The sequence below is a fragment of the Bos grunniens genome, chromosome 21 (assembly GCF_055505025.1).
Source record: "Bos grunniens cultivar Pamir isolate PY7600 chromosome 21, Bosgru_T2T1.0, whole genome shotgun sequence".
In the NCBI taxonomy this organism is placed as follows: Eukaryota; Metazoa; Chordata; class Mammalia; order Artiodactyla; family Bovidae; genus Bos; species Bos grunniens.
Window position 1 is genome coordinate 30,417,991 of NC_141185.1, and position 24,055 is coordinate 30,442,045.

At 36.6% G+C, this 24,055-nt stretch overlaps 1 protein-coding gene across 8 annotated transcripts in view; it reads left to right on the forward strand.

The window, feature by feature from the left end:
• The window catches only part of PRKD1 (protein kinase D1), a 347,749-nt gene that overhangs the window by 310,663 nt on the left and 13,031 nt on the right, over nucleotides 1-24,055 (forward strand). For 7 of the 8 annotated variants that reach the window (XR_015149797.1, XR_015149796.1, XM_086363785.1 and 4 more), the window contains 3 exons: nucleotides 10,631-10,792; nucleotides 11,347-11,445; nucleotides 12,365-12,632. Coding sequence is in view for 6 of the 8 variants with exons in the window: in XM_086363785.1 (XP_086219911.1) it covers nucleotides 10,631-10,792; nucleotides 11,347-11,445; nucleotides 12,365-12,632 (529 nt within the window). In the remaining 2 variants the exon portion in view is untranslated. Of the gene's footprint in view, nucleotides 1-3,657; nucleotides 3,714-10,630; nucleotides 10,793-11,346; nucleotides 11,446-12,364; nucleotides 12,633-24,055 lie in introns of those variants that run through there. The other variant, XM_086363790.1, reaches the window with a different exon arrangement.

A 24,055-nucleotide genomic window follows, 5' to 3' on the forward strand; every position in this document is an offset into this window, starting at 1 on the left:
TTCTAAGGAACAATACTAGAGCTTGTTTATGATACATTATATTAAAGCATTTTGGAATACTAAAGGTACTGAATACAGAATGTGGGAAAAGATATGTAAGAATTTTACAGGCCGTAGATTAAGTATATCGCCTTTTACTTATCTCCTAAAATTCCGCCATCATTCTTATTTCTCTGTTGCGAGGCACTCTTCTTTCCATCAAAGTATCTCATAACTTTATTTTTTTCTTTTTTTTTTTTCTCATAACTTTAAAACAAAAGAACAGCAACAGCAAACTGTGTTCTTGATTTGTCTAGGCCATCTCTCATGGCTGCAGCACATTTTCTATTGATGTACTTTAAATTTGTGCTCTATGCTGCTTTCCATTCTTATTCATAAATATCTGTCTTTGGTTTCCACGCCTTTTTACAGTGTAAGGAACTTTTGCCATACTCCTGTCTTCTACCTCTGCCCAACTATCACTCTTTAGCTATGTTTTAGTCTTTACCCTACTTGACTAGCCTCAGTGCTTCAACAGCATTGATCATTTCTCGCTTCTCACTCATCCCTGCCCTCATCAGGCCCCACTTCACCTTCCCTGCTAGCTCTGTTCTTCTTACTGACCTTCTTCCCTTCGTCTAAATGGTTTATGCCAATCTGGGACTCATTCCAGAGTGAGCTCATCCACTTTAAGAGACACACCTGTCATTGTTTCTCAGGTTATTTCCTTAATTTATCTTGTGAGCTCTGTTCTTTCACAGACACTGCAGTCTCCTGTTTCTGACGTTAGGACATCTCCATTTTGCTGTGCCAGTCTTATCCAAACCAACTAACCAAAAACCAAATGATTATTCCTAACATCTTTCCCCGCAAGTTATTCTCTAATTTTGTCCATTTTGCTATCATTTCTCCAGTTTCGAAGGAACTTCAATTAATTTCCTTCAATTAATAAAAATATTAAGTCATTCAACAGTACTCTTGAAGCCCTTCCTTTTTTGATACAAAGCAATTTATTAGGTTGTGTAACAGTGAATGAAACCTTTTAGAATATTTATCATATATTTGGACAGACAGATACAAGTAACTGCAAGTCAGGATAGCTGTGGAAACAGAACATAGTGAAAGAAGTCATGAGTTATGGCAGAGGTCAGGGTACTGGAATGAGGGAGATTTTCAAACGGAAATATAGCATTGGTGAAATCTTGAAAGGGTCATGATTCTTGATGACCAAAGAAATGTTAGAAAGGGTTATTAGGCTGAGGGACCACCTTAATAAAATAAATACACTATGAAATATAAGTAGAAAACTAGATCATTTAAAAAGGGTGGCTTCAAATCACTTCATGTGGTTTGAAAAAATAATACTAAAAATTCTTCAAATTCTAAACACTTAGAATTCTCAGAAAGAATTCTAAAAATCTTTGTATCTGCTCGTATATTTTTAAGTTGACAGCTAGAACTATTTTGTCAGAAGTCCAAAGAATTTTAATTTTGTACTATAGTGAAAATCCCGGTATTTGAAAATAAAGCTGTTGTATAACTCATTTAAATATATGCATTACAATCTAAATATCAAAAACATTTTATATCTTTAAACAGTCATTTAAAAATACATGCATAGGCTTTTTAAGCAATAGCATATTTTACAGTATTTTTGTTTTCTTTGACTACATTATACTTTTTTACCACAGAAATATATTCCAACGTTATATATTTTTTTTACTTTAAAGTCTTTTATTGGTTCCCCTTTCATATTTATTTACAATAAAAATCATTGTATATTTTTAAATTTCTTGATTATAACACTGAATGTGTAAAGCATTCTCCTGAATTCATTTATCATTACAGTTATTAGGAAAACCTTTGTCTAGTAAGATAAATATTCTGTAAAGTTTGATCTATGCTTGTTAACATAAAAAGTGAAATGTTACTGAAAGCACATTATTTAATGAGGTTTATTTAAGTGATTATTATTTTTTGTTTAAATTAAACAGTTCAGCAGTTTTATTCCTTTTGTTAAATTGTAGAAGCCAAGTTGTAAGCGCCACCCCCTCCAGATAAGATAGAAACAGTCCAAGTGATTTATCTTCGGAAATTCATCCTCTTTTAATTCTATTAATAGATCCATTAAATCCTTCTCTGATTTTGGTGAAAGCATGCATAAGAAGCTAAGTTGCCAAAGAATTGAGTTCCAAGTTATTAGAGTTATTCCGTTCATACCAACACAATATTTCATAATTTCCCTTTATTTTTTTCCTAGACAATTTTCTTCCCCATGGCAAGGTACCTTAGTAGTGTTTGGAATGTATAAGAAACATACCTTCCTTTTGAAAAATGGGGAAAAAATATTGTGAAAGGCAACTTGGGAATTGAGAATTTGAAGAACATGGAGATTTTCTCAAATAGATCTGTATTAGAAAATTATTTATGGATTAAGATTCATTCATTCAAAGTATAATTATTGAGTACTTCCCATGTGCCAGGTAGTAGGGGTACAAATATAAACAAAGCGAATTTTCCTTAACACTATTCCTCTGCTCATACATCTCTTAATTTTCCATTTCCCCAAGAGTTTGCCTCCCTTAGTTTAGAGACTGCTGTGAAAGGACCGAGTACACTTAGGTAAGGCTAGGAAATGGCTTTTGTGAGAGTTCATGGAGAACCATAGATATCATGCCAAGTCAACTGGATTTTATTATGCTTGGGTGATTGTGAATTATTGAAATATTTTCAAAAAATTATTACAATCAGATCAATATTGAGGGATGATATAGAGAAAAAAGTTTAAAAAACAAGAAAACTTTTTTGGAGGCTCTACTAGTTATAATAATCAAAGCTAGTTTTAACAGTCAGAATGCCCCCATTCTGTAGGGAATGTAGTCTATAGGGAAGACATTTTATCAGTCAGGAAGGCAAGGAATCCAAATTGTCAGTGTGGTTGTCTAACAGGTTTAGGGGACACTGTGGTGAGAAGACTGATGAGGCAGCATTCAGAAATCCAGAGAACATGCTCAAATGGGTTGTGAAAGTAAGATGAGGAGGCTTAAGTAGCATAGCCCCGGATGCATACTGGTTAGAACAGGCAGCACTGGTTCTAAATGGATTTAATCCAAGGAAAATACTAAGATAACAGATAGCATAATGTTTAAAGAGCATAGGTTCTGGGCTTAGACTGCCAGGGTTCTCACATCAGGCTTAAGAGTCTCAGAAGCTTGGATAAGTTACTTAGGTTCTCTGAGTCTCAATTTCCTTATCCATAAAACTTTGTACAGATGTTATAAGAATTGAGTATGATAATTTGTTGAAATTCTTAGTGCCTGGCATATAGTAAAGATTCCATACTTATCTTACTATTAATAGTATTGAAACCACTTGTCTAGCTCCTAGGAATGATTTCAAATAACTTGATATTGAATTTCTTAAATAGAGAACATAGAGACATGTAATTTTGTGTTAACAAAGAGCACGGTTGACTCAAAGCCTGGGGTACAGCTGAAAATATATTAACATATGCCTGGCCCCTAGTAAACACTCAGTAAATATTTGTTGAACAAATTATATTGCCACAGCTGAAGGAAACAGAGTGGTATAGAATTGCAGAGCATGCCAGTAAGATAATAAAGTATACTTTACCTTCATTCCTGTTTGACTACAAAACATGGTAATTTATCTTCACAGAACAAGATTAAATATATATCTTGTAAATACCTGGCTTTGTTCTCTTAGTCTAAAAAGATGATCAAGAGTAGGTGGAAAGAGATAATCATAACAGGAAACCAGAGAATAATATTGCTAAGTATGAGTGGGAAAATGAAAATTTGCAGAAACTGGTGATTTTATTTAAAGCATGAAGGAGTCAACTTTTCTTTCTCAGGAGAAAAATATTCAAAAAGTGAGTACTTTATCTTTTATGTTTAATAAAAAGTTTATACTTCTGTTGTTTCACCTTATATGTTCATATTTCTTCAAATATTTTTTTTTTATATTACTATGTGAACAATTTTCATGAAATTGTTTCTTTTGAAGACATGTTTTACAACTCTAAAGTTATCTTCTGCATGCTCCAATTAAGTCTGTAAATTATGTATATATGTGTCTAAAACAAAAGAAAAAACATTTTAAAATCTATTATAATAAAAAGAAAACAAACTTGAAAAATTTTCTGACTAGATATTGTGTTCCATAACAATTTAGTCATAATGAGAACCTAGTGTCAGATGGCCAGGATCCAGTCAGAGCTTTTCAGTTTTTTCATAAGTTTCTTTTAATCTTGGTTTCCTTAATTATGGATTAGAATTCATCTGACTCAATGTGCTTGCTTCACAGGAATGTTTAGTGGGGGTCAAATTAAATAATATATAAAGTGTTTTTAATGTTTTAATATTTATTTTTGTTTATTTGGCTGCACCAGGTCTATTTTATTTATTGCTTATTTGGTTTATTTTTGGCACACAGGATCTTAGGTCTTCATCATGGCATGCAGGACTTTAGTTGCCACATACATTCTCTTAGTTGGGCATGTGGGATCTAGTCCCCCTGCATTGAGAGTGCAGAGTCAGCTTCTGGACCACCAGGGAAGTCCCTAAAGTGTTTTTTTTAAATCAATGTTCCCCAACCTATTTTTGGAAGATCATGTCTTCTGAGTTCCTTCATGGAAGAAGGTGAGGATTAAGATGTGCTCTAAAAGAAAGCTTAGAAAATACTGCATACTACATCCAGGTCATCTACATCTTGGAAGTGAATAGTCTTTCGCTTAAAGATTCTGAGATGCCCCATAATTAAAAACCTGTTCAATTTTGATAATATGCCATCTAAGGGCCACAAAATCCTTATACAATGTAAGATAACACAATCTGACTTTTTTGCACATGACGTTCTGTCCTCTGACCCTCTCCAGTACACCTGGTATGCTCGCTCCAGTTCCCAGTATCCAGTAGTTAAGACTTCAGGTAGATTCTGCGTCTGTACGGGTCATTTAACCTCATAATAGAATGTTATGCTTTCTGGAGTGGTGACCTCTCAAGTATAGTAATTGGGTTACAGTGATACACTTTGTTAAAAGTTATACTTTAAATCTAACATTGGGATGAGATTGGATTCATGTGTTCATGTTTCCAGCCAGGTAGGTTAGCAGGAAATAAAAAAATGTTCCAATGTGTGTCTATTGCCATGCATTTGTAGCAAATAGAAAAAAAAAAAAAAAATTCGAGCTATTTGATCCAATTTTTAACCTTTATGTTCAGTAAACACACCTTGATCTACAAATTCCAACTTCCTTGTTTTAACATGCCATTCTTTTAATTCATGCCTTTTCACTAAACACAAGCTGAGTAATGGCATGGAGGAAAGAGGGTCACACTTTATGGGTGGAATGTTTACTAACACTGATTTTTTTTTTTTTTTAAGTAACAACCAGTTACTGATTTTTTTTGTCTTTTAAGCCTTTGTTCTTATTCTCAAATATTGGATCCTTTTGCCTAAATTCAGCTTGAAACTGGCCTTGGTCAGGGGTTTTGGGGGTAGATGCCTGGATGTGTACAGTATTCTTGCTGTGTAAGGGCCTTTCATTTGGTAGAAGTCACTCCCTCAACTCTCCAAAATTATAGTAACAACTTTAGTCATATACAGACAGTGCCAGTGGAACCTCAGTGTATGAGTCCACATGGTGGGTTTAGGAATCTAGATTTCGCTTTTTAGATTTCCCATTCGTACGCCCTACAAGATTCCTGGTGATGAGTAGAAAATAGCACATATTTTTTATGCTAATTGGGCTAGAAACATGAGAGGTGATGAGAGGGTTTTGTAAGTATGTTTTTTGCATACTTCTCTCTCTCTGCATTCAGTCTCTTCTCCTTTTATAAGGAAAGGAGAGAACTCATTCTATTTATCATGTGTCTGCATGGCCTTGAAATCTAAAGCTAGATTAAATCAGTCCCAGAAAAGATTAAGTTCAGAATGATAGAGAGGGTTGTAGATAGGTTTATGGATATATGTGAATACAGGAATTATATATCAGGCCTGACCTGATTTTTTTTTCTTCTATGCAAATATTGAACTGATTCTTTAAAAAATTTTTCTTGGGCCAGTGTTACTTAATAGGATGCACAGAACTTGTAGCTAACTTAAGATGGAACAAATAATGGTAAATTGTGTATTGTAAGCTAGCCATCTAAAAGCTGACTCCCCTTCTTGATATCTGGGCACAATATATATATTTTGTTAACAGACAGTAGAGATGCTTCAACTTATTTCTTCCACAAAATTTTGAACTATTAAACCAGGGTCAATCTGAGCCAATTAATGCCACACAAAAATATAATATTACATTGCAAATTCTGATGGATGGTATATGCAAACAGTTTTACCGGGAATGATCAGATCATTTCTGAGTTCACAGAGTCTAATAGGTTAAATTTGGTTGTGACTCCATTGATCTAAATGTCACCCAGTGATTTACAGGAGGGTGGATTGTTACATTTGGTCTTACTGAAGTAATATTGGTGCATTTATTCCTCTGACATTATATGTTAGCTTTATTGGTTCTGAGTTATTATCAGTGTGCATTCCCAAAATGTTACCTCCTAAAAAATAAGTTCTAGAGTATGAAACTGTTTATAAATTGTAGGCTTTAGTCAACCAATCGTGAAATAAGGACACATTTGCATGCAACAACCAAATGATCCCCACCCCGTGTTAAATCAGGAGGGCTCTCATGTGGTGTAACACAGCCCTCACCTGTTGACATCAGAGTAGAAGCACGTCTGTCATCACTGAAGTTTAAAAATACAGCATGAGGGAAGATGTTGTTGTTGTTTAGTCACTAAGTCATGCCCAGCTCTTTTGCAACTCCATGGACTGTAGCCCACCAGGCTCCTCCGTCCTTGTGTTTCTTCAGGCAAGAATACTGGAGTGGGTTGCCATTCCTTCTCCAGGGGAGCTTCCTGACCCAGGGATCTAACCCATGTCTCCTAAATTGGCAGGCAGATTCTTTACCGTTGAGCCATCAGGGAAGCCCATGAGGGAAGATGTGTGCATACTGCATGCTAAGTTGCTTCAGTCATGTCCGACTGTCTGTGACCCTGTGGACTGTAACCCACCAGGCTTCTCTGTCCATGGGATTCTCCAGGCAAGAATACTAGAGTGAGTTGCCATGTCCTCCTCCAGGGGATCTTCCTGACCCAGGGATTGAACCTGCATTTCTTCAGTCTGCTGCATTGGCAAGCGAGTTCTTTATCATTAGAGCAACCTAGGAAGATAGGAGAGGACAGAGTAGAAGGCGTTAAGTGTGGGCTCATACTTAATACAATTTCCTTTAGGTGAAAGACAAAAGGAAATTTTCTTTTCTTCCACTTTAAATTTCTGGTTATCAAACTAAAGAGAAAATTTAGGCAAGATAGCTGAGTTTACCACATGAATTTGGGTATTATCTTTCACACGTCTTCTTATAATTATCTCCTCTCTACACTGACTTTTTAGCAACTATCAAGGTATCCCCTTCATAAGGTATTAAGTGATTGTGAATTCTAGGGTTAGTAAGTGAAGCATAAATTTTAAAAGACTGTAATTAGAAGATGTGTAAGATGGTGTGTTCTTTCAGTTCAGGAGTGACTATCAATAGTCACTGCCATGTTGCTGTAGCTCAATTCCCCATTCTTGCCACTGTACACTCTGTGCTGGTGTATTCTGTCTGCTCTGTGTGCTACTTAGAACTTAGATCCTGGATTCTTCACTTAATTTTCTTCCTTTTGGTCTTAGTATGACCTAAATCACTTAGTTGTTTGATAGGAAAGTAGTCAGAAGTTCCCACATTAAGGCTGACTCCTAAATAATCTATTGAATAGATACATTGAATCTAATTTTTCTCTTTCCTACCTCTCATATATTTGAGTATAATAATCCTGAAGGTAGAAGAAGGGGAAAACATGACATTAATTTATCACAGCTAGATGTTTGGAATGAATTCACAATGTGAGGTTTACAATAAGGCAACACTATTAGAATTAAAGATCATGAGTAAAGTAAAATAACTCTCAATGCAAATGTAAAATGTGTAATATAAAATAGAATACATGTATAAACTAAAATTTTTAATTAAATATTATTTATAAAGTATTACTGCTTTTATAAAATCTTTTGCTTTTAATGACTAGCTTCCATTAATTATATAAGAACTCTCTAGGCAGTTTGAGTCAGAAAATTTTTGTCTTGATCTCCAAATGGCATTTCCTCCCAGACTTCAAAATAACTCATATTCACCCCATGGATATGTCATCAATCTGTAATGTGTGAATGGACACTATTCTTTCCTATATTTGACCAAATGTTTCATTTCCTGAAAATTAGATTACTTAAATGCAACAAACAGATGGCCACAAAGTCCTGTAATAGCTTACTCTGCCATGAAATTTATTATCCAAATCTATGAGCTAGGCCTGAGAAGTTAACAAAAGTTCTTTCTGAACACGACTGTGCCATAGTTAATGTTATAATCATCAAATCATTTTAAGTTAATTAATTTACTTTAGGAAAATTTTGAAAAGCTATTTCATAGTTTCTATAAAAAGTTAAAATTGTGAACAAGTCATATCAGCTACTTTGGTTAAAGCTCATCTTAGAGTTGACCTTAAGGTATTAAAAAGGCAATATGAATGATACATGATACAAAATAGTAACTTTAATTTTTTTTTCCCTCTCTTATAGTCTTCAGATATCTTCTCTAGGCTAAATAAATTAACTTCTCATCAGGATAGAGACTTTTGTTAATGAAGACATGATTCTGTATATTCTGCTTACTTTTGTTATTGTTGAATGTAAAAGCAAGTTAGGTCATTTGATTGAGTCCAAAAGCATACAGCTTTTGAGTAGGCATCTGTGATGGCTTTGTCTCAACCATACATAATGAACTCAAGAAGTATCAACTTACTACATATCAGCTATGCAGAAAAAATAAAGTCATTTTGCTATTGGAAAGGTTTTTCAGCTACCATTCAATATATTCTTTAGCAGACCTGTAAAACGTAAAGGTTTTGGTGAAAGATCAAGGACCAAGTGCAATGAATGTAGGAGCTGAAACTTTTCCAAGACATATTTCTTTTACCAGTTTGCATTCAGGTGACCTTTAATTCAATGAATTCATTGAATATATTTTATTTCCTAAAATATATACCTAAGTATATTCAAAGTCCTTTACCAAGAAATAGCCAAATTTTCCTTGATCTTTTACATAAAGAAGCTATTAGAGGACATTTATACAGTCCTTCAGAGTCCACGGGGAAATCATTGACAGAAAACAATCTCATTAATTCATTTTCTACTTTTGGTCTAGAACATTCTGGAAAAATACAAATTAAATAAGCACATATTAAAGTCCCATCTGATGTCTAAGGCAGAGAGCAGAATTGCAGAGTAGTGGATGGGGTTCTCATCCAGCGAGGCAGGTTCTCATCATGGGAGCTACTGCCAACCACAACGTATGTCCGTGTTGAGTCAATGCCAGGCTCTCTGCGCTGAGGAGTAGCGTGGAGCACAGTGACAGTTCCAGATTCACTCACGTCCCCTCTGCTGCTCACCACCCAGCATCTGTCCGTGAGGTCTGAAGACCGAGCCATTTCAGGTTTCCAATAATTTGTGAACATTTCATTTTGCATTTAATTTTATGGCTAAGATTTTTTCCCTTGGAATAAAGGATTTATTTTCTTCCCTGTGTTCAGCTGTTAACACATTTAAGTCAGTCCATGTTTTTTTCTTTCAGTAATTTTTATTCAAGATGTATGTTTTTTCCCCATTTTTCATTGAAATATTAATGGAATATATAATACTTCTTTTAATTTTTGGATTTTTTTGTTGTGTGCAGGGGAAAAAAAATAAAGGTCAAATGATCAAAGGCTTTTGTTGACGACCCCAGACCAACATTCAGAGTTAAGCATCATTACAAGGGCCCAACTAATGTTAAGAGTAATTTTACTTGACATGTGTGACAATTAACATGTCAAGCCAAATGCAGCCTATCATTATTGGCCATTAGTTTATTGTGGAAATATTTATTGAGTGCTTGAGAACTATGAAGCACTACCACATAGCGTGATGTCCTGAACAAAACAGAGGCTCAATAATATTTGCTGTTTTCATGGGGATCTTTACTCTTGTGTAAGAGCTTTTGTAGCAAACGAGAGCAGCCTCCGAGAGCACGGCAGCAGCTCCAAAAGCACTGATTAATGTGCTTCATCAGTGCAGTCAGATGCACTCCATGAACGTATTTCATCTTGTCTACATTAAATTTCTACTAAGTGTGTACGGATGGCCTAGTAAACTTATTTAGGACAGTATGCTTAATATTGGAGATGATCCTAAGAAACTACAGATTTTTCAATATGATATTCTAATTAAAACCTAATTAGCAATTCACTGTGCTGGAATTTTGATTTATAGCATAGAAAAAAATACTCACTGTGCACAGAAAGTCAAGATGTATTTTTTGGAGACATTAGAATTTCAAAAATATAAGGCAGCACATGTGGAATTTAGAGGTGTTAAAAATCTAAAGTGTGGGTTTCTCCATAGCTTTAAGCTTGAACAGTTTTGTATAATCAGTGAGCTTGCCAAACAGTATCAAAAACTCATTTTCTTCAAGTGCTTTATTTATCTTTAATAGAACCTTCATCACCCTGGTGTTGTAAATTTGGAGTGTATGTTTGAGACGCCTGAAAGAGTGTTTGTTGTTATGGAAAAACTCCATGGAGACATGCTGGAGATGATCTTGTCAAGTGAAAAGGGCAGGTTGCCAGAGCATATAACGAAGTTTTTAATTACTCAGGTAAGAAATCAATTAGAGTCAGGAAATAAAAAAGGTAATATTTAATATCAGGTGTTATCACTATTTAACTAGAGCTTTCTAGGCCTGTTGTTTAGACCCTACCTCCAGAGTCTGAACTACACTAAAAAAAAAAACGTGGAATGGCTTATTTTATTATCTAATTTATATCTGTAGTAGTCAGGGTTTAGGATAGTACCAAATGAATAATGTATATGCAGGCACAGGTATTAAAACTGCTCATGAAATTTTAAAATGCACAGTGGCTGAGTCCTGAATCTTTGAAAATATTCAGGAATGTGTAGCCTGTTAGATATTATTGAATTCTTTTATCTTTACCTGTTTCGGTTGCCATCTAGTTACCATAATATAGTACTTTTTCCAATAAAGTTTCCTTAGAAACATGCTGGCTTATTTCAGGGTCTGAAGCATAAAGAAATGTCACTGTTCATTTTGAGTTTTCTCTTGACCCTCTAAATTTATGTCCTAGTAGAGAACATTTTGAACCGACCTTTTAGATTAAAATAAGCTGATGTTGATGATTTTCTCCTTTATAGATACTTGTGGCTTTGCGACATCTACACTTTAAAAATATTGTTCATTGTGACCTCAAACCAGAAAACGTGTTGCTAGCATCCGCTGATCCTTTCCCTCAGGCAAGTATGAAAGCCTCTCAGCAAAAAGGCTGCCGAGAGCATCACTGGCTCCCTTGCTGCATTCTGTCACCCTTTCTCCTCAAAACTTTGCCTGTCTGTCTTCATCCATTTGTTACCTTCTTGTACTATGGGGACTGCCTCTGTCATTCTGCATCTCAGTTCAGCCTGCCTTTATAATATAATGCACACCAGGCCTCTCATCCTGCTTCTGCTGCCGTGGTGTGGACATCCTGGGGAACCGGCAGCACTAGGTCAGTGCTGGGAGCACTGGCCTGAGAGGGAGACAACTTCAGAGTCCCAGGGATGCTGCCAGCTCTCTAATGTTAGGCAGGGTATTGCAGTTCAGTGTTGTTCCCAGGGATGAAGACAGAAGTTTCTTCTTTTCCTCAACTCAGAGAATGCAAAACAACTGATCTCTTTCCAGATACCCTCGTGTGTGAAGTGACCTGACCAAGGTGGCTGTTCTGTGTTGCTTCCATGATGCCCTCAGATCCTGGCTACCTTTCCATGCAGAGCTAATTTTGAGGATATTGTGAATGATGGCGTGTGCTTATCCTTCAGCCTTTACATATAATAAGTCCTTGAGTTAAATCCATCACTTTGCATGATGTTTTCCTGCCTTGTAAAACAGAATAACCTACTTTTATGTATACATATTTTCACATTTGTCTCTCAGTTCTAGGAGGAGAAAGGGAAAATGTTTAGATGATATTTTTATGAATAAAAATATGCTTTTGTGTCTTTTCATGAATTGCTATCCTCAAAGTACATAAAATGGAAAATAGCTGTTAGTTCTACCATGAGAAATCCATACAATATATATAAAGTATTATAGTTGTTTTTTAGCTGTTGTGGACCAAGACAGACTGATACACAAATTAGTGACCTGACTGTATCTTCAAACCATTATTATCAACAGGTGAAACTTTGTGATTTTGGTTTTGCCCGGATCATTGGAGAGAAGTCTTTCCGGAGGTCAGTGGTGGGTACCCCAGCTTACCTGGCTCCTGAAGTTCTAAGGAACAAGGGCTATAATCGCTCTCTAGACATGTGGTCTGTTGGGGTCATCATCTATGTAAGCTTAAGTGGCACGTTCCCATTTAATGAAGATGAGGACATTCACGACCAAATCCAGAATGCAGCTTTCATGTATCCACCGAATCCTTGGAAGGAAATCTCTCACGAAGGTAATATCTCCTATTCAGAAGTGATAATGATTTCCTCATTAAGTGTTACATTATTGATTCGGTCATGAAATTTAAATTGATAAATGCTCATGGCAAATTGCCCACCAGAGTAGGGGCACAAACTGATTGAGGTGGGTTGAGAAGTAAAGGAAATGGAGACAAAAATATCTACTGGTGAAACTTACATATAGAGAAATTAAGAAATAAAAATTAAGAGGTAAATGAAATAAAGAGAAACTGTTCATCATTGGTTATTTCCTAAGAACTTATGAATATTTATACATAGATACAATGGCAATACTTGATCTTTACTAACAGTAATCTTTGATTTACTATATGCCTATTTATGTTTTAAGCACTTTTAACTTACAATGGACACAAGAACCTTATGATACTGATATTTTAGTTATCACATTACATATATTAGTATACCGAGTTCTTTGTATACCGTTTTCCTGTATGTGGCTTTAGAGCATGTATATAATATTTTATTTAGTCATTTCCCTAGTGTTATACTTTAGATTATTTCTGTTTATTCAGTGTTAGATAATTTCATGTATAATTTCTTATATATATCCTGATGATTTTTTAGGGTAGATTACCTTGGCAGTGTTTCATTATTTAAAATTAAGTTCTCCTTAATAAATATTTACTTCTTAAAGGGAGAGTGATAGATAGTTTAAAAAGAAGTGGTGGGCCCAGTCAGGCTAGAGAAAATGGCTCACTGCATGCTTCACAAAGGAGTTCTTCATTAACATGCTTTGGAGTTTATTTAATTCTCACCCCAAAAAATCCTTAAGATAGATTTTACTATTATATCTAGATTTCAGGCAAGGACATTGAGGCAAAAGGAGTGAACCCCCACCAAAATCACAAAGCTGGTAAATGGCAGAGCCAGGATTTATGCTCAGATGGTCTGAACATCCATTCTTTAACCCTTAGTCATGCTTCCTTTTTAGTTTTCAGGCAACATCTAGTTCTACGTTTGTTGAGACTTTTTAACCACTTGAAAAGGCAAATGCATTCATAGATAAATATCTGCTTGATACCTGTTATTACACATGGTGGTATAGAAATTGGAAAAAAGCATGTATAAACTGCCTGGATAATTAGTTCTTAGACTACTGTTCATTGTAAATGGCACAGTCCATCCATTATCAAAGCTTTGAGTTACTATTGGCTGCAACTTTCTTTAAATTTTATTGAAAGATAGTTGATTTACAATGTTGTGTTAATTTCTTCTATGTAGTAAAGTGACTCACTTTCATTATATATTTTTTCATATTATTTTCCATTATAATTGTCACAGGATATTGAATATAGCTCTCTGAGCTACACAGTAGGACCCTGTTTATCCATCGTATATATAATAGTTTGCCTCTCCTAATGCCAAACTCCCATTCCTTCCTTCCCCTACTTTCCTTCCACCTTGGCAACCACAGTTCTGTTCTCTGTATCTGTGAGTCTGTTATTGTTTCACAGATACGTTGATTTCTATCATGTTTTAGATTCCACATATAAGTGATCATCATACGGTATTTGTCTTTCTCTGACTTACTTCACTTAGTGTGATCATTTCTGTGTCTGTCCATGTTTCTATAAGAGGCATTATTGCATTCTTTTTGATGGCTGAGTAATAGTCCATTGTATGTATACTTATCTTCTTTATCCATTTATCTGTTGATGGACATTTAGGTTGCTTCCACGTCTTGGCTATTGTAAATAGTGCTGCTCTTAACATAGGCGTGCATATATCTTCTTGAATAATAGTTTTGTCTGGGTATATACACAGGAGTAGGTTGCTGGATCATATGGCAACTCTGTTTTTAGTTTTTTGAGGAACCTCCATAATGCTCTCCACAGTGGCCACACCAGTTTACATTCCCACCACAGTGTAGGAAGGTTCCCCTTTCTCCATATCGTCTCCAGCATTTATTATTTATAGACTTTTTGATGATGACCATTCCGACTGCTACCTCACTGTAGTTTTGACTTTGACTAACATTGTCTAATTAGCTGAAATTATAGCTAGGTGGATATATCTTAATGGAATCTTTGACCTTCAAAAGAATTACCATGTAGCTGAAAGACTAATGAAATATATTTAGGATAAGTCAACAGAGGCAAAAAGGGAAGTGTAATTCTTTTTCTTATCCAGGAGGCAGAAAAGAGGGAATTGTCAAATAACCTTGTGACCTGAACTTGCCGGGGAACATTACCTTTAAATGCAATTAACATTATGTTTGATACCTGTAATCTAGAAATCCAGTAAAAATAAATCGATGTTGTTAACCACAGCACAAATGTGAAATATCTCTACAGCCAGTCGGACATTTTCCTGTTCTGCAGGAATATTTGGAAAATTAGGAAAATAGCCTTCACATTAAAATGTTTTTTCCTTGGAGTAGTAGAGTACTTTGCTTGAAGAAGTGGAACAAATCATGCCTGGTCTCTGGTATCATGTAAATATGCTGGCCTTCTATGTGGATGTAATCTTCTTAGCTATAGGCTGTAAATGTTTAATTATCACTTGTATTAGAAAGCAAAAGAATGGATATCAACAGCTCAAGGAACTTTTGCTGGGAAACTACAATATACATGTGTAAGTAATGTGAAAGTAAAAGACAAAACATAAAATATCTTTCAAACAACGTGAAAGTTTATAGGGGAGATGAGTTATATGAACTTGGGAAAATGATCATATATTTTCTTGAATTGTTAGCTTGGTATAAAATCAGGGTCTCCAAGTTCAGAGGAGAAGGAATCACTATGGACTTGACTAGTCAGAATTGAATTTTCAGAGGAGATGGAACTTAGGCCAGTCAGTAAAGAATGAAGAGATACAGCATTGCACAAAAGAGAATTACATGGGCTAATTCAAGAAGCATTTATATTTGACCAGAAAGAATACATTTTACTTGGCTATAGAAATGTCTAAGCACTAAAAATTTCCTGCCACTCAAAATGATATGGTAACCAGCTCATGTAGAATCTTGTTCTTGTAAATGACTCAAGTATCAGTTTGCACATTTATTGTCCTTTCTTCTCAGCATCTTTTTCCAGCTCATTTCCACATTTGAGGCACAGGAGTTGTACTGTTTGCTAACAGAAGCCCTGACAGCAAATGAGTTATCTACCTGCTGGTATACAACCAGAAGTAATATTGAATATAAAGAAAAGCTGGCCAAATTATGTCATAATATTAACTGAGGTGTTACAACAGTAATTATTGGCTTAGATTCTATTCCATTATCTTGTTGGGAACAAATACTTTCCAGATTAGGTATAATCACAGGGCCAGTACCAAATAATATTAAGCACGTAGGATCTGATGAGTACACAAGCAAACTAGGATCTGGCAAAGAGTGGTCACAGCTGATATTACAATATACTGCAAACCACACCAGAACCAGCAAAAATTCAAAATCAAGGAAGTAAAAATCTAGGCACCTCAGTGACTCTAATAAATCAGAGGTAAGGATCAGCAGTGAAGTAGTTTTGAGATGTTGTACTTCCTGCCATTCTAATTAGCTATCACTTACCTCTTTGGGCTTCAGTTTCTCATCTGTAAAACAGAGTAATGATTCCTGCCCATGTAATGAAGTTGTAATAGAGACTGAAAGAGATAAAGGATGTGAAAGGCATTTATAGAATGCAGGTGTGGGGTGAGCCAAGGACTTGGATCTAGGAAAAGGATAGCAGAACAGTAAGCTACGCAGTTGCGCTGGCGGGTAACCAAGAATTGATTGTATAATTTTAGAAATTATATGCAAACTTCTGTGTGCATTTCCCAAGTGTTCTTCAGTCATACTGTTAGTTGTACTTTTTATTTCTTGGCATGAAAAAGCAAAAGATAGAAGAAAGTTGTAAGGTCTTTGCAGCATACATAGACGGGTCAGAATGAGAAAATTCCTTTATCATGCTTTTTTCTCTGTTAATATAGACATGGATTCAATACAGTACTATATATTGGTGTGTTTGAGCTCTTATTGTGCTATTTGATCCTCACAGCAGTCCTCTAATAAGCATTTTAGTCTCTGTATTAGTGAGAAACTGAAAAGGTTAAATGACTTGCCTAAGGTCACAGAGTGGCGTGGACTTGAAGTCATTGATTGTCGTTTTTTTTCTTTCTTAGACAATTGATTTCTGTTTATTTACTGTTTTATTTTGGCTGCACTGGGTCTCTGTGACACTGGCGGGCTTAGTCACCTGTGGCATGTGATGTTTTAGTTCCCTGACCAGGGATTGAACTGCATTCCCTGTATTGGAAGACAGATTCTTAACCACTGTACTGCCAGGGAAGTCCCTGTTTCCATTCTTTATAGCTCACCGTTTTGCACACCAAAGGGTGCTTGTTTCTAATGTCTTGATATTTAAGAACCTATAGGCGTTCCCTTGTGGCTCAGACAGTAAAGAATTGAGAGAGTCATTTCCTAGGCAGGTTGATAAGGAGTCTAGAGGTCCCCAAGGAGAGAGGGGTCTGGAATTCTCAAGGAGGAAGAAAGGACAAACTTTTTTTTCCTTCTCTACATTTCCTTAGGATTATATAACAATAATGTATCCTGCCTGAGGACAGTCTCTGGATTAAGGACAGTCTCTGGATTAAACCTTCTGGCTAATTCTGTTATCTTAAAGTGTAAATTATGGAAATAGACCTAGTCTTTACGTGGGAGAACTGGGTTCGATCCCTGGGTTGGGAAGATCTCCTGGAGAAGAAAATGGCACCCCACTCCAGTATTCTTGCCTGGAAAATCCCATGGACGGAGGAACCTGGTAGGCTACAATCCATGGGATCGCAAAGAGCTGACACGACTAAGCGACATTTACTTTTACTTTACAAGGATTATATAACAATAATGTATCCTGCCTGAGGACAGTCTCTGGATTAAACCTTCTGGCTAATTCTGTTATCCTAAAATGTAAATTATGGGAGTAGGTCTGGTGAGGTCTTTTCAACCTCCAGACATTCTTTGGATTCATTGGAGAGTATATAATTTCATTGATAACACTAGCAAGTGGGTACTCTTTCTGCACCCTTCTGATGCCTATGTCAGAAGCTTTCTCTATCTCCTTTATTAATAAAAGTTTATTACGCTAAAACTCTGAGCGATCAAGCCTCGTCTCTGGCCCCCGATTGAATTCTTCTCCTCCGGGGGCCAAGAATCCCGGTGTCTTCGTGTGATTCAACAACAACCTTTCAGAATCTGCCTGCAGTGCGAGAGACCTAGGTTCGATCCCTGGGTCAGGAAGATCCCCTGGAGAAGGGAATGGCAACTTACTCCAGCATTCTGTCTGGAGAATTCCTTGGACAGAAGAGCTTAGCAGGATACAGTACATGGAGTTGTAAAGAGCCAGATGCAACTGAGCGACTAACACTTTTAATTTCAAGGAATATTTTAAACTTATTAATTATTTATGCTATTATAATAAGTTGAGTACCAGCATTATAGAGATACTCTTACCAATAATATATCAGTGAATTAATCAGGATTTGTGTGCAAATAGTATAAACTTATCTCTCACTAACTTAGATAATTTATTGACTCACACAGTGGGGTAGGTCCAGAAGGTGAGCCCCATTCATCTGGAACCTGTGGTTCAAGTGACACATTTCTCCATCTCTCACTCTGCTTTACCTTACGGTGTCTTCCTTCTCAGGTAGACTTTTCATGTGGTGCAAAGTGATCTCCCAGCAGCTCCAGGCTAACATGCTACCCATTGTATATGACTCAGAATGGAAGCATAATTATCTCAGTAGCTGTAGATTCTCTGAAAGGGGCACTGATTGGCTGTGCTTAATCCCGTAATACCCTGGGAACAATCACATTGTCACCGCAGGAGCCAGGCTCTGATTGGCCGTGTGGATGATGGAGAGCCCCTCCAGGTTGGAGAGAGGTAGTTCCTGCAGTGAAAAGATACTAGGCTGAAAACAAACACAAAAGCATTAACAGGCGTCCACTATAAAAATAGATTTTTTTGTGCAAATTAAAGTGTGCTTTGAAAACTAAGAAAAAAAATTTTTGAGGAAAACCTAACACAGCAAATATTACAGGTAAATTGGTGATAGTAAAATTAATTAAATTTTGAAAGAAAAAGATCACTGATCTTCTGTAACATTTGCCTTGTAGCCAAGCACTGCTTAACACACTTTACATATATGAACTTAGTTGTCCCAAGCCTTTGAGTAGATACTATAATTGTTTTCATTTTAAAGATGAGGCAGTGTGGACATAGAGGGTTAAGTGGCTTCCCTTAGTGGGCTAGGTTGCAAATCCTATCAGCCTGCTCCAAGCTAGATGCTCTTACCCACTGCATTTATAGCTACTTGATTATCCTTCTAATAGGTTTAGCCATGCTGTCACATTAAAATCTTAATATGCTTTCCCTAGCTTAGAGCTAATACAGCAACATAATTTTTACTAATGTCTAAAAAGACAGGGAAAAGCGATCCTGTAGTGACAAAGACCTGAATTGAGAACTCTCCCACTCAGCATCTTGGTGACCTCATCCAAGTTACTTACTCTCTAAGGTCTCAGTTTTCTTGTTTGAAATATGGTGATACAAGTTCCTAATTCACTAGGTTAATTGTTAAATGAAATTGCACTGGCAAGTAGTTAGCAGAGTGATTGACATAACTATATTACCTTAAATGTATCGAACACTGTCTATTTCAATCGCTTTACATGATCAATCGATCTGTGTATATGCACATATATATATTTATTTGTTTATGCACATACATATATAATTACACATGTAACTAAACACATATATTTAATTATAGTTACATATATAACCAAATATTTATATAAATTGTATATAGCTAAACAAATATAGTCAACTACTTGTGGCTCATATGGTAAAGAATCTGTCTGCAAGGTGAGAGACCTGGGTTCCATCTCTGGGTCAGGAAGATCCCCTGGAAAAGGAAAGGGCAACCCACTCTAGTATTCTTGGCTGGAGAATTTCATGACAGAGGAGCCTGGTGGGTTACAGTCCACAGGGATGCAAAGAGTCAGGCACAACTGAGTGACTTAACACTTTCACTTCCATATAAATATAACTAAATAAGAACGTATATATATGGAATTTAGAAAGATGGTAATGATGACCCTATATGTGAGACAGCAAAAGAGACACAGATGTAAAGAACAGACTTCTGGACTCTTGGGAGAAGGCGAGGGTGGGATGATTTGAGAGAATAGCATTGAAACATGTATACTACTGTATGTGAAATAGATCGCCAGTCCAGGTTCAATGCCTGAGACAGGGTGCTCAGGGCCAGTGCACTGGGATGACCCTGAGGGATGGGATGGGGAGAAAGGTGGGAGGGGGGTTCAGGATGGGGGACACATGAGCACCCATGGCTGATTCATGTGAATGTATGGCAAAAACGACTACAATATTGTAAAGTAATTAGCCTCCAATTGAAATAAATAAATAAATTTACAAACAAAAGAATGCATATATACAATAAAACACTCCAGAATGAATCATATGATTACAGATTATTGCACAAGAGGAGACTTCAGGTAATCATGGAAAGAGAGGAGTTCAAGAACATTTCTGTTCCTTTTAGGGCGGTGTTGTGAGTTGCACTTTAATCATTGTGAGCATTTGACCTTTACTGTACGATGTGCTCTTCTGTTGCTCAGTTGTGTCCAACTCTTTGCAGCCCCATGGATGGTAGCGCGCCAGGCTCCTCTGTCCATGGGATTTTCCAGGCAAGAATACTGGACTGGGTTGCCATTTCCTACTCAGGGAATTTTCCCAACCCAGGTACGGAAGCCGTGTTTCTTGCACCTCCTGTATAGGCATGCAGATTCTTTATCACTGCACCAGTTGGGAAGCTTATCCAATACCACTTGTCAGTAAGTAGACATAGCCTCATTCTCACCCCCAGCTTTAATCTTGTACTAGGTTAAGCTTAGTCCTCAGCACATAGAGGCTATGACCTTGCTCAGTTCCTTGAAAGGACTCTGCACCTATTTTAAAGTAGTTGCTTGATTAGCAAATTTACTTTGTCTTATGGAAAGGACAGCCCATTATCACTTACACATTTTTTAAATTGTTTTTGTTGTCCAGTCGTTGTCATGTCCAACTCTTTGCGACCCCATGGACTGCAACACACCAGGCCTCCCTGTCCCTTACGGTCTCCTGGAGTTCGCCCTAGTTCATGTCCATTGAATTGATGATGCTAGCCATCCTTTGCCTCCCTCTTCTCCTTTTGCCTTCAGTCATTCCCAGCATCAGGGTCTTTGTCAATGAGCTGGCTATTCACATCAGGTGACCAAAATATTGGAGCTTGAGCTTCAGCATCAGTAATCAGATGAATTTAAAAAGGATTACACCTTACTATGGGGTCGTGCAGAGTCGGACACAACTGAAGCGACTTAGCAGCAGCAGCAGCACCTTACTTGATCATGTTCCCATATGCCATTTCTTTCATTGCATTTTTAGCATTGCCACAGGAGCAAGAGTTAGGCCAGGCTATCCTCCCTGTTTGTCATATCTGGTGCATAATAAGAGTGACTTGGGTGGATACTGCCAAAAAGAAACCCAGAAAATTGCAAGCAACACTTGCAATAAGAAATAGGGACCAAGGATATAGAGCTTAGAATCAGGAAATGGAAAAACTAGCTAATGGTCAGAAAAATAGGAATATTCACAAGTAGGCAAGGTAGGGGTTTACTAAAAATTTTGCCAAAGAACCTCCTTGATTATGGCTCATTTTAAACTACCTGTAATTGTCTAGTTCTGAGCCTATAGCAGACATATTTTAAGTTTGGCATGTCAAGAGGAGCTAGTTAATAATGAAGATTCCCAGACTGCACCCCTATAAACTGCCATCTTGCTCTGAGAATGAAAGAAGCCCATGAAACACACTTTCTAAAACACTGCTCAGATCTCCTAAAAGACATGACGGCTGACAGCGCTCTAAAAAATGTTTAGTAGGTTTCTAATGTTCAAATTTAGATAAATTAAAAGTTTCTCTCATTTGTAACATTTTTTGTATTCACGTCATTTTCTTTATCAGATATTTAATATCAGGATATATAATTTGTTCCAAATGTTGAATGTATTTCAACATAAACTTCCATGATAATAGTAAGAAAAATTAGTAAGGAAAAGCTTCTTGATAAGCTTCCACTGTCAAGACTAAAGGAGAAAAAACACCCCAGGAAATGCAAAAAGTTGTACAATAGTTATGTGTAATAAAGAAGAAACTAACTTGTGTCAAGATTTTGAGCAATGAAAGAAATATAAGGAAAGAGAATCCTTTTAATACTTGAAAATTTTCTTTTGAGTGGACATAGGTGTAGAAATTTGATGCTACAGAATGTAGGTTTATAGGTTATAGGCTATAGGGGACATGAGATGTAATCATATAATTCATAATTGTTATATATAAATTGTTCCACATATTGTTTATTAGTTTTAAATTTTAGAAAACCCTTAGACCATGCATGTCTAACTTCATGATACTTCTGTGATGTGAATGTGTGTGCTCAGTCACTTGTGTCTGAGTGTCTGACTCCTTGCTATCCCATGGACTATACAGTCCATGGAATTCTCCAGGCCAGAATACTGGAGTGGGTAGCCTTTCCCTTCTCCAGGGGATATTCCCAACTCAGGGATCAAACCTAGGTCTCTCACATTGCGGTCAGATTCTTTACCAGCTGAGCCACAAGGAAAGCCCAAGAATACTAGGGTAGCCTATCCCTTCGCCAGCGGATCTTCCCAACCCAGGAATCAAACCGGGGTCTGCTGCATTGCAGGAGGATTCTTTACCACCTGGGCTATCAGGCAAGTATGAAGGTCAAATGAATTCTCCTTTCTGCATTCCTTCAGCTGGTCAAGATCCTAACACATGCAATTTAAGTTATTCTGTTTTATAAATGACTTTATTATACAGCTTTGTTTACCCTTGAGTGTATTCTCAGAATAAGAAGCGAGGTGACACTGGTAACCATGTGAAGTGGATTATATAGCTAATGAGGTGAAATATAATTTGCCTCAGTGCAAGTCATCTTACCAGGAGAATGATGACAAACCTGCAGTGATAGGAAAGCCTCTGTTAGAGTAAAAATGCATTTCCATCATCAGATTGAATTGATGTGTTCAATTAGAGACACACAGTAAATTTGAGGAAGGTTAGTAATAGACCATGACGATCACCAGATAAATTACTATTTTTTCCTTCTGAGTTTTGATATTCCTTTATATGCCATTAGGGAGGCAAGCAGGCAGTAATCAACACAGAGGCAACCTCGGAAATTGTCTCACAACGAGCTCACGACCCCTGCAGACAGGGATCATTTTCTGTGCTCGCAGGTGAAGCCTGAAGAAGCACCTATTCTCAACTCACCTGCTGTGTTGTCACTGCTCAGCTTCAGAGTCACATGGTTAGTTGGTGTAATCAAGAATTAAGATCAGACATAAAGCCTTGACGTATGTGATAAGGAAGAAAAGAAAGGAAATGTCCTTGCATTAATCCTATAACTTGTCTTTAATTCAAAATTATCAACCTGTGATGGTGCGCCCGTGACACAGGTTTTTTCCACTGTGTGATCTGACAGTCTCAATGGTAATATTTCTTCTGCATCTTTCCCCTGATAAGCACAGCTATAGTTTATTCTTCCATTTGGTCTCAGTCCTCTGCTGACATTTATGTTCAGTCCAGAATATATGGCATCCCAAGGCATAGAATGGCTATAATAATATACCACTAAATTTATCCAAGCATCTAAATTTTATTTTAAAAGCATTTTTTTTTTTTGCCATTCAGTGTGGTAAATTCAAATAAAATTGTTCACAAGTGTGTTTTTCCCCCAGAAATTGGAGATGAAAAATACAGCCAGTACAAACACAAAGCAAAGCTAAATAAAAGCCTAGCGCCATTACCACATGGTATGTTTTCAAAATCCAACAGCGTTCCAGAACGCTAAGCACTTAAGTTGGAAGTAGCACTTTGCCATGAAAAGGAACCAGCTGTAGGTCCCTCTTTCACTACATATTGTTCAAAACAAAAAATAACCCCATTGAAAATAAGCCTCGGGTAGATGAGACCGAGAAATCCAATGGTATGAGAAACAAAAGAAAGACAATTGTCATTTAAAAATTAAACTGTGTTTGTAACAGTTTATGAGGCTTGCAGATCCAGCAAGCCTGCTGAATATTAATGAATAGATTGATTTGTCAACATATTAGCACCACTGTCAGACGTAACAGCATGGAGGAGATGCGAGGGGACAAGGCGGTGAACTACTTAAAACTGCCTGACTGGGTACAACGAGCTTCTATCCTGATTGATCAACTAAAGTAAAGGATGTGGGTCAGGACTTCCACTGGGTGTTAACACTTTAAACAACCTCTATTAGATATTCTGGAATTACTTGTGTTTAATTTTCTTTAAAAACAGT